The 10,704-nt window shown below is 60.2% G+C and overlaps 2 protein-coding genes across 20 annotated transcripts in view; one reads left to right on the top strand and one right to left on the bottom strand.

Moving 5' to 3' along the window:
- The window catches only part of EPB41 (erythrocyte membrane protein band 4.1), a 199,626-nt gene extending 197,251 nt beyond the window's left edge, over positions 1 to 2,375 (top strand). For all 17 annotated transcript variants that reach the window (XM_053210140.1, XM_053210142.1, XM_053210155.1 and 14 more), the window contains one exon: positions 51 to 2,375. The gene's annotated coding sequence lies outside the window, so the exon portion shown is untranslated. The remainder of the gene's footprint in view (positions 1 to 50) is intronic.
- Positions 1,303 to 6,977, bottom strand: TMEM200B (transmembrane protein 200B). Of its 3 annotated transcripts, none has more exons than XM_027059882.2 (2): positions 6,890 to 6,977; positions 1,303 to 4,941 (listed from the first exon to the last, which is right to left on the bottom strand). In XM_027059882.2, exon 2 carries the CDS (start codon positions 4,919 to 4,921, stop codon positions 3,998 to 4,000), a length of 924 nt encoding a protein of 307 aa, XP_026915683.1. In that variant the 5' UTR covers positions 4,922 to 4,941; positions 6,890 to 6,977; the 3' UTR covers positions 1,303 to 3,997. The 3 variants fall into 3 exon arrangements, with proteins under 3 accessions (XP_026915683.1, XP_026915684.1, XP_053066174.1); XM_027059883.2 differs by lacking the exon at positions 6,890 to 6,977 and adding an exon at positions 5,455 to 6,358; XM_053210199.1 differs by lacking the exon at positions 6,890 to 6,977 and adding an exon at positions 5,215 to 6,358.
- Between the last annotated feature and the right edge of the window lie 3,727 nt (positions 6,978 to 10,704).

The raw sequence follows: 10,704 nt of genomic DNA on the forward strand, positions 1-10,704 counted from the left end.
GGGTGGCTGTTTTCCTTTGCTGGATTTAAAAAGTGCTTTCTCTCCTCTAGGAACTATCCTACCCCAACTCCCCGCCTGTCTCCCATCCAAGAGAAAACCAGCAAAGTGATAAAGAAGCTTTCCTGCAATAGTCAGACATCAGACTTTGAAAATTACTCTAAACCACCAGAAAATCTCACTTTCTATTTGGAATTTATACCAAGAGAGTCTTCTAGACATCACTGGTTCTTTTAATACTTTTTCTACATTGTGATACCAGAAATTGTTCAACTTTTCACTCTATGGACTGTTTTTAAAGAGCTTTTTGGTTTTTTTATGGGGTGGTTTGTAACCCCTTTAACCTAGCCTCTCTCCATTTATTTCCAACCCAGATTCTGACAGGCCCACAGAATTCTTGGGGAAATCCTCCAAAGATTCTGTCAGCTGTGTTGGGGGCCAAAGCCAGCTTAATGGGGCTTTCCTGCTCGTCCCCTAGTTTTATACCCTTTGGATGTCAGCAGAAACTTCATTCACCAGCCCTTTCTCAGAGCCAATGATGTGACTTTACCATGTGAGGCAGGGCAGCTGTCCTGATCCACAGGCCCCAGGAAAACGTCCCTGTCCCTTTGTTGAGGGTGGTTTCAGTGAGGCAGAGATCTCTGCTAAGAATGTAGTGTTGTTTTTCCTTCTTTCCTCCTATTCTTTCTTTTTGGAGCTTCTTTAGATCAAAGACATAAGAAGTTGTTTCATATCTATCTGATACTGTGAATGTTTGAACATATCCGTGGCCTTCACCTTCCTGCCCTCCCTCCCCTTTTACCTCATCAGAAGCAGTGGCTCTGCTAAGTGCTCCCCCCACTTCCCATCTCAGGAGACCAAAACTCACAGAAAAATAGGCACTTTTGGCCAGAAGCTCCAATGGCACATTTTTAGTGGTGATTTAGGCAAGGAGAAAGTTAATGAGGTTTTAAAAAAGGTTTTCTAGTTCTGGGAATGTGCACTTCACACAGGGGAATGGTGGGGTTTACCTCAGTCAGATCTTGCTAAGAAGTATTTCCAGGTGACCAACCCTGGGCCTCTTTCTTTAATCCTGGGATGACAGGGAATGTGACTCAGAGAGGAGGTCTTGTTCCTTGTCCTTTCTTCTCCTGACTGGTACCTGCCTGCAGACACCCTTCTGGAGCAAGGGAATTGACTTTTAGGGGCCATCCTTCCCACAAAACCCTGCACGACAAGGGGAACAAACACCAGCCCTGCTCGTTCCCACTCGCCATCTGAGGTCTGTCAGGTTTTATAGGCTTGATTTTTGTGGTGGGTTGTGGGTTTATTTTACTTTTACTTTTTTGTTGTTGTTGCTGTTCGTTTGGTTTTGAAAATGGGACTGACTGATGTGCCCAGTTCCACCATTCCTGGTAGGTCTGGGGGCATTTTTATTCAATAGCACTTCTCGAATCTTCCAGCTTGCTCCCACAAACACATCTGCCCGGAAGTTCTTGGAATCTTATTCTGGGACAGAAGTGAACCTCATGAGATAGACAGCGGATCACAGTCAGCAGTCTCGGGGGGCTCCGGAGCAGTGAGAGACGTCGAAAACCCCTGCTCCCCACTGTGGGAGGCAGCCACCTGTGTCCAAGGCCTCTTCTGGCCGAGTCTGGTTTTAGACAAATGCAGTTGGTTTGAACTGATTGCAGACGTGTGCATTTTCCTTTAGTACTTATGTGAGAATATTACTAGCCGGGAAGCAGCTCTCTCTGGAGAGGGATGAAGAGCTCAGGTAGGGTATATGACAGGCCTGCGGAGACAGGACTGCCCTGTCTCAGGAGCAGACTTCCAGCCCGTGGGCACAGGGTCTGAAACGATGGGGCTCTCTTGGTGGTACCCATGCCCAGGCTGCGTCGCCAGGAGTGGTGGTGAGGTTAGGAATCCAGCTCACATCAGAAGGCGTGTAACGTGAACTCCCTTGCCCGCGGCCAGCTGTCCTGTTGAAAGAGCTGCCAGCTTCCCAGGCTGCCAGCTGTGGAATGAAGAGGGTCGGGGTAAGGAAGAGGGCACAGGGTGAGCATCAGCGGCCTGGCATGCCAGGTTCTCCACTGCCTGCACTGATGCGGCAGCTTTCACCGCACAGGACCTATGACAGGGGCCCACGCTTCCCCTCTGCTCTGTCACCCGCTCACAGTGCTGCTCCTCCCGCTTCCTTAACTATAAATTGGACCAGAAGATCTCAAATGCCCTTCCAGCACTGAGAAGCCACGATTTGGACAAGCTAGGCAGAAGGTGTCCTTCCAAGCCGCTCTCCCTATCCTGCCTCTCCGGTAACAGATCTGAGGGTTCGACAGTTGTTTGGATTTTATTTCTTCCTGCAGTTGTGTGTGTGTGTGTGTGTGTGTGTGTGTGTGTGTGTGTGTGTGTGTGTGTGAAGAAAAACAGATTCTGTCCAGGTGGAAATGGTGAAGAGGGGAGGGGAGAGTTTCATTTCCAGGGTCAGAGACTTGGCAGCAATTTCCCTAAAGTGACTCAGACACACCACAGTAACAATTCTCGCTGCAGTTTTATTTTTATTTCACTTGAGAAGTAAAGACTTCCTCCAAGCCACATGAGGTCTCTGTCACCCACCCACCACCCACCCACCCACCAAGCAGGACCTAAATTTCCAAGCCGAGGGCCCGAAGAACCTGGCCACAGGGACCTTCCAGGGCCTCTTTGCCCTCCGGCCCAGGCCTCCCCATCGCATGTTCTGCAGGGCGGTGGAGGGGGGGAGGGGACAACCATCTGCCCTGGGAAGTGGAGCCAGAGCTATGGCCTGACCAACACCACAGAATGCCCACTGCTCGTGGAAATACCCGCCCAGGATCTCAGCCCTCGGCTGGCTGTTTTTACAGATCTCTCTCAAATGTATTATTTTGGTGACAAAAATGAAGGAGCTTTGTAAATTTTTTTAAAATTATGAATCATATCAAGTAGTTGTTTACATTTCTTGACAAATAGGAACTATGGCAGCAGAATCAAATTGGCAAAATCGCTAGAGTAAAAAGGCAATAATTAGGTCTGCTGTTTTGGCCTTTTGTAGTAAGAGAAGTGGTGTAGTGCTTAGATTTGTGTTTGGTCTTGCTTCTTGTATTGCATTTTTCAATAAACTTACAAAAAAAAAAAAGACTGAATCTGTGAGAATTGATCAACTTTTAAAGTTCTCTTTTCCTACCAGCAATCTGGGAAAAATTAAACATGGGTAAGGGAGACCCAAATTCAAGCCATTTTCTAAAGTAAGCTACCCAACATTGGCCAAAATGTGGCTTCAACGTTGTATAAAAGGAGATCTGACAAATGCTTTTTGCCTGCTGGAGGGAGATTTTGCAGCACAGGCCATGATAGAGGAGAGAAGGGGGCTTCTCAGACCTGTTTAGGGAGGGGCCAGACCCTCGGTAGGAAGACTTTGGCAGTAGTGTAGCCCTAGTGGGGTGTACCCCGCATGGCTGAGGGGAGACAGGGGCTGAGGTGGTGGGAGATAAAGCCTCAGGCCCCATCCCAGATGGCAGTGGAGGGTCTCTGCTCTACCCCATTGCCCGTCTTCCCCGACCCTGCAACTGGCACCACCTTGGAGGGAGCCCATCCCAGCCTGTAGCATCCCAACCTACCTTCTGAGTCTTAAGGGTCCTTGCTCACCACTTGGGGTTTGCCAAGACACCAGGTTTCTCCCAGTCACCCTGACCTGGACCTCCAGCCCCCTCAGGTACCTGTCCGAGGCTAAGTAAGGCCACTTTTGGAGGCTTAAAAGAGATCCCAAGGCCGAGTCATGCTGGTCTGCAGACTCCACATTAAAGCTCATTGTCTCCAGCTTATTGAACCCTGTGCAGTTGGCATTTGTCTGCCGACATGCAAGTCAGGATGCCTTAGCAGCTGATGGGGCCAGAGCATCCACCTCCAGTCTGGGATGTGACTGATGCTTCTACTAGATATTGGGACTTCTGGTCCTGTTACCAATGTCCATGCTGCAGCCGCCTAGAAGGCTGTCCCCTGCTCCTCAAACCCGGGCTCCCAAGTCCCCTCCTCCTCCCAACTTGGCATAACCCCCCAGACTGAGGCGGTCCAGCCGTGGCCAGCTCCGGTGAGCGCAGTCTCGAGCTGCCGGGGCCCCAAGTAGGAGCTCCCCAAGGCCCAGATCCAGAGACTTGGAATGTTCGATGCAGGAACCAGAGGGCTGCACGGTGATAATCACATGGCCAGTCTGGGTCCGTGGACCCCAGGGTGGGGGCAGCCCTGGGCCCTTCAGAGGGTAACTGTTGAGCAGGGCAGGTAACCCCAAGCGAGGATTAGCAGGCTCTGAACGCAGACTCCGCACTGACGGGACGGGTGAGGTGCCCCGACGCGGGGACAGGTCCCAACTTTCTGGCTCTGCGCGGCCTATGGCTCGGGGAGTCCTGGGTCCGGGGCTGGGGAGGAGGGCGCAGTCCCAGCCGGCGCCGTCAGGAGGGCGGAGCGCCTGGGCCCGCAGCACCCCCTGGCGAAGCCGTCGCGTCTCCAAGTCGCGGTTCTCGTAGAGTAGCGTGTTGGCGCAGATGAACACGAACAGGCCGACGCCCATGACCACCGGCCCGAGGAGCCGCAGCCGCTCGTGCGGGCCGTGGGCCCGGCCGGCGCCGCGACCCTCGCGTCGCAGCTCGCTCAGGAGGGGCGCGCTGGCATTGGCAGCGCGCGGCCCTGGGGCGCCGGCGCGGTGCGGCCAGTAGCCGGCCACGGCGATGCCCATGCCCACCAGTACCACGAGCGCCCCCAGCGCCGCGAACGCCCCCGACGGCGAGCGCAGCCGCAGCCGTGCCCGCACCCGCAGAGGTTCAGGCGGGGAGCGCGGGCGCCGGCGGCGGCCCAGGCGGCGGCCCAGGCGAGAGACGCGGCCCTCGGGGCTCCTGCGCACCTCCCCGCAGTCTCCAGGGCTCCCAGCCGTCATCTCGCCGTCGTCTAGGCGCTCTGCAGAGAGATGGGAGGCAGGGACTGAACCGACGGGCCTAGGGTCGGAGCGCCAGGTGGGGGGCCCAAATCCGGGAGGCAAGCTCAGGCTGCCTCGCCCAGGCCGCTTGGAGATCCCTGGCGGCCACCCCCGGATTTTCCCGGGCCGCGAGGCGGGGAGCCGCCCCCGCTCGGGTTTTCCGCAGCGGAGCTCGGAGCCAGGGACGCGCGGCAGAAGCCGGAGTTGGCCGGGCCCGCGGGCGGAGCGGAGGGAGGGGGGGCGCGGGCTGCTACCTGGCGCATCCTCGGCTGCGGGGCTCCGGCCTCCAGAGCCCTCTTCGCCAGCCCGCCGGCCCCGGGCCTCAGGAGGTGTGCGGCCCCCCCGGCAGTGGCGTCTCCAGGGTAAGTCCCGCCCGGGATCGACCTCACCCCCGCACGTGGGTGCACCGTAAAGGAGGGAGGGGGCGCTCAGACCGCCCGGGTCCGCTGGGGTCGCTCGCGGGCCCCACCTCCCCCCTACTGCGCTTTACATACCGCAGCGTAGGAAGGAGGGGGTGTCACTGACTCCAGCCTCTTCCTGCCCGCCCCCTCCTTTCAGACCTCCTCAGTCTGCACTGAAGCTGCAGCAGGAGAGACTTGAGCTAGACTCCAGGAAGACCGTTCCGATCAAGACCAGCGGCAGACTTTGCCCGGGATTGCTTTAAACTCCGCGTAGACGAGGCCTCTCCTCCCCCAGCGGCCGGGCAGTGGCCACGGCAGGGCGCACGGGGCTGCAGGTGCTGGGCGCGGGGCCCTGCCGGTAGAGCTCCCCTCCGGCTCTCCCGTCGGCCTGGGCAAGGCTGTTCCCAGGTTGCAGCGTTTCCAATTCGAGCTCCTCGGGATGAATCATCCCCCTTTCCCGCCGCCTGTCCTCCTTTCCGGCCTCCTCCACCCGAGGCCTCTGTGGCCCGCGTCCCGGACGGAGCAGCACCGCCCCAGCACCTCAGGCCGCCCCAGCCTGGGCCGCCCGGCTTAAGCCCTTATCGGCCTGTGGCCTGAGGACTGGAGCCGGGGCCGGGTAAGGAGTAGCTGGGTTGTGTGTGGTGTGGCCCCCATGGGAGGGAGGGTGTGGGAGGAAACCGCGCCCCCGCCCAGGAGCCCTGGCCCGCAGGGGGAGAGTTAGGACCTCGCTGTCCGGTGGTGCGTCTTCACTCCCCCAGTATGGTTTCTAAACAGCTTCAGTGCTGGAACCTGTAGCCGAAGCCCCAGGAAGGAGGCCTTGCTACCCCACTCACTCCCCATCCGCACCCCCGAAGCTCAAGACACGACACCCCATCCCTGCCTCCAACAGGAGTGCCTAAGGCCCGGGGCCTAGCACTGAGCCGCAGTCTGCCGCGTCCAAAGCCTAATTTTCACAAATGGAAACTGCGGCCCAGAGAGGCGGAGGAGACTGCCGGGGTCACACGAGGAGGGGGCTCTACCGGGACCCGACGCCGGGCCTCCCGACCCCGGCCAATGCTGTGCACAGCCACGGGAGCGTCGTGGGAGGAGGCAAGGGCCGTTCCCCGTCGTCTCTGAGCGTGGAGCCTTTTCCCCAGCCCGAAACCTCAGAAGTGACCACCCCACCCCAGGCCAGAGCTGGTGCCCCGGGCCCAACCCCGAAAAGGTCGCCCGGAGACCCCGCGCGTCTCTGCGTGGAGGAGGGCGAAGGCGTGCGGAGAGATGGCCACATGCCTTGAGACCCCGAGACTCTGGAGAGCGTGAGTCCACGCTGGGGACCCCAGGGGGACAGAAACTTGGAGCCACAGTCGGAAGGTCTCAGGCCGCGGGAAGTTGCTCCGGGCCGGGTCCCTTGCACTCAGCCAGCGTCCACACTCTGCCCGGGGTAAAGGGAGGACCGGACTCCCGCCGCCCAGGGCCTTTACGGAGGGAGGGGAAACAAAAAGTTGAGGAAAGTGGGAGGCGAACCCCGGACCCTAGTTCTGCTCACCTGGTGCCGCCGCGCCCAGGAGGGTCCCGGTCCGAGTCAGCGAGCCGCGGGTCGCGCGGCACTGCCGCGGTCTCCACTGAATCTTGGCCCCCCCGGCCCCGCCCCCTACTCGGGCTCCGCCCAGCGCCGCCCAGGCCCCGCCCCCCCGGAGCCCGGGGGACTGGCTGGCTAGCACCCCGCCAGGCCCCACCGCGGGAAGAAGGCAGCCGCTCAGGTCTGAGGGTCGCAGGTAAGCGCTGTGTGCTGGCCTGGTGGCTCGGAGGACCCGGGGGTCCGAGTCCCCGGCTTCTGTCGTTCGCAGAGGCCTGGGAAGGCCCCCTCATCCCACGTGGGGAAACCTGGAGAACCTTGCCGGGCTCCGTAGCGAGTGCGCAGACTGAGGACTCGAAGCCCGCACGCCCCCATCCCGCGCCTCTCAGCCCTTCATTCTAAGCGCCGGGGAGAGGACCCCCGGAGGCGTGTGAGAGCCCGCTGCTGCCCCGCGCCGTCCGGGGAGCTCCCCGGAGGAGGCGGTCCGGTTCCTGCCCCGCCCGCGCCCCCAGCCCTTCCCGTCCGTGAACCTCACTGCCTTCACCTGAAAAATGGGCTTCAAGGTGTCCGCCTCGCAAGATGCGGAGAGGCGAAAATCCAGCGTCGGGGGTGGGCACTCGACACGGGGCGCAGCCCCGGGTAACCCCGCGAGCGCTCAGTGAATAGCAGCCCAGGGCAGGGGTGGGGGCGGTGGGGCTGAGCCCTCTCCCAGAGCTGAGGGAGTCTAACGGAGTGTCACGGGTCCCGCCGGCCTCCCTAACACTGAGAGGACGCGCCCCATTTGGAGTGGGGAGGCGGCGCTGGTCCCCGCTCCGGAGGCACTGGGAGCGCCCCCAGCCGCTGGCCCGACGGGGCCGCGCAGCTCTCGCCCAGCCCGCCCCCCGAGGCTGGAATGCGGAGCGGAGCGAGGGGGTCGGCTGGCGGCCCAGTTTCCATGATGCGGGGGGCGGGCTCGGAGGAGAAGGGGGGGGGAGGCGCGGGCGGCCGGCCAGGCTCCGAGCCGGGCCCCCCCCGGCCCCCCGCTGCCCGGCCGGGCCCCTCGGGAGGAATTTCCGGCCTGGGATTGATTATAACCCTCCCATCCCCCGGCCGCCGAGACCCCCCGGCCCGCGGGGCGCGGGGGAGGGGGAGGGGGAGGGGCGGTAATGAGACCCGGCTGTGCGCCCGGGGCGGGGAGGGGGAGCTCGAGGAAGTCGCCGGCCTGGGCCATCCCCGCCCCCTCGCAGGGCGCCACTCAGCACAGCTAGGCCTCGAACCCACGCCCCGGCCCTCTGGCCCGACTGAGGAGACTGGGGGTGGCATCAGTGTCCTGGGAGTTTCTCTCCCAGCGTTCGTGGACAGGCATCCCTGGGAGCGACCAAAGCCTCCTCGGGGAAACGCGGATGCCGGCCTCCTGCGGAGCGGGTAGGGCCAAGCTGGGGTCAAATGGGGTCGGAGAGCCAGCCGGGGTCGCCTTCCCGCCGCCGCGTGAGACTGAAGGCTCCTGCGGCCAGAGCTCCGAAGAGAATTCCCTGCGCCGGGCTGTTGTTTGCGCTCCACTGAGGCAGTGGCCTCCTTCCTGCCTCCTCCGGCCACCCCCTTTGCTCGAGACCCCCGTGGACCCTGCACTCAAGTCCATTCCCGCACACCGACTGCTCCTCGCCGCCGCCCCGGCCCTCCGGCAACCCCTCCTGCGGCTCAGGTCCCCACCCCACCCTACACCGTCCCCGCCATTCCCCCGCCCGCCTCGCTGCTCTTCCTGGGGACACCAACAACAGGCTAAAGCTCAGTGTCCCGTTCTTGCCCTTGCTGCTCCACCTGCCCTGGCGGTTACACGTGCTCTTCCTGCCTGCCCCTCCTGGCTCTTCTTCCTCGGGGACCCTCTGTCCTCCCCCCGCCCCCCCTCCCATGTTGGGGCTCCTCCAGCCTGAGCCCACAAGCCCATCCTCACCTTAGGCAACCAGACACCTCCCCAGAAATGTCCCTGCTCCCGGAGATCATGGCCCATTCCTACTCCCCCTGTTCCCCCTTCTGTAAAGGGCCCCCCTGCTCACCCCAAGGCCATCTCCACCAGCAGTCACCTTAGGCTCGCTCCTCTCTGCCTTCTCCCCAATCCTTCCAGTCCTGTGGACCCTCCGCTTGGGATGCCCAATTAGCTGCCTTCTCCCTGCCCCAGGGCCACTGTTCTGCGCAGGGTCACCAGCCATCTTTCTACCCTGGATCTAAACCAATCACTCACTCTTGCTTAAAACCCTCAGTGGCTCCCCAGTGATGTCTAAATGGAGTTCAAAATCCCTTCTCATCTCCACAAACTGGGTCCTGCCCCCTCACACCCTCCCTCCCCCATAGCTGAACTTTCTCCCATCCCCACATCTGTGCTCTGGCCTTGGGGTGTGACCCGGGCCTTGCCTCCTGCCATGAAATCCCACTGCTCTGATCATCCCCTTGGCTCCTTCTCCTTCAGACCTTCTTTGCACCTCTGTGACCCCAGAGTAGGTCAGCCCCGCCCCTCCCAGACCCCTGCCTTCCACACCCTCACCCGGCCTCCCCTTAGCAGCACCGCACAGAACTGAGATCGGTGTTTGGGATTTGAGCCTATGTCTTATGTCCCCCTGGTGGTGAGCTCCGAGGGGAGACCTGGGTCTGTCTTGGCCCTCCACTGGCTTGTTTCTCCCCCACCCGGGGGTCCCTCCTAATCCACACCGCCCAGACAGCAGGAAAGGACTCTGCTCTCTGAGTCCCAGTTTCCTCATCTACACAAAAAGGGGGGGACACTACTTTCTAGTGTTGTTTTGAAGACTAGGAGCATACATGTTCAGCATCTGGCACAAAGTGGATGCCACCAAACAGCTGATCCCTCCTCTGACCCTGGGGTTTGGGGCACAGAAGACAGTGTTTGGGAGTTGTAGGAACCTTCCCTGGCATCATTTGGGGCGGTGGTGAAAAAGGGGTCCTCTTTTCCTAGATATTATTTTTTTTAATGCTTATTTGTTTATTTGCTAGTTTGTTTGTTTATTTTTGAGAGAGAAAGGCAGAGCTTGAGCAGGGGAGGAGCAGAGAGAGAAAGGGAGACACAGAATCTGAAGCAGGATCCGGGCTCCGAGCTGTCAGCACAGAGCCCGATACGGGGCTTGAACTCACGCACTGTGAGATCATGACCTGAGCTGAAGTCGGACGCTTAACCGACTGAGCCATCCAGGCGCCCCCTCTTTTCCTAGATATAACCCCATTCGATTCCCTTGAGAGTTCAGCGAGGTCAGTGATATGCCCAGTTCGCAGAAGAGGAAACTGGTTCAGAGAGGCCAAGACCTGCTGGCAGACACACAGCCGGGCCGGTAAGTGCTCTTCCCCTCCACAGAGGGATGTCCGTGGGCCCTGCTTGGCCGGATGGACGTTCAGATGTGTGGGCAGCCAGTGGCCTTATTATTGGGACATCAGTCCCCTCCTGGATCTGCCCTGGCTCCTGTGTGACCAGGACTCCTTTCCTTCTGAACCAGACACAGGGACCCTGAGGTCCCTGCCTACTTGAGACTCCATGTTCTCTCCGAAAGCCACTGTGGGGAGGGAACAGCTGTCATCGCCTGCATGTCACAGCCCCACCCGGGGCCACAGAACAGCAGGGCCTGGGAATTAATCTCCCTCATCTCCAGTTTAGGAACAGCCAGGCTGGCTGGGTCCAGGACGCCCCGGATTTCCTGCCTGAGCCCCAGGGGTTTCTAAATCCATATTTGTCTCTGAGCTGCCCCAGGAGCACTTAGAGGACACAGCTGAGTGACTGTGTGACTCCCAGCAAGACCACAGCCTCA

The sequence above is a fragment of the Acinonyx jubatus genome, chromosome C1 (genome assembly GCF_027475565.1).
Source record: "Acinonyx jubatus isolate Ajub_Pintada_27869175 chromosome C1, VMU_Ajub_asm_v1.0, whole genome shotgun sequence".
Lineage (NCBI taxonomy): Eukaryota > Metazoa > Chordata > Mammalia > Carnivora > Felidae > Acinonyx > Acinonyx jubatus.

Bases quoted from the DNA above. Each gene is read 5' to 3' on its own strand.
- TMEM200B (XM_027059882.2), bottom strand. From the start codon at position 4,921: ATGACGGCTGGGAGCCCTGGAGACTGCGGGGAGGTGCGCAGGAGCCCC.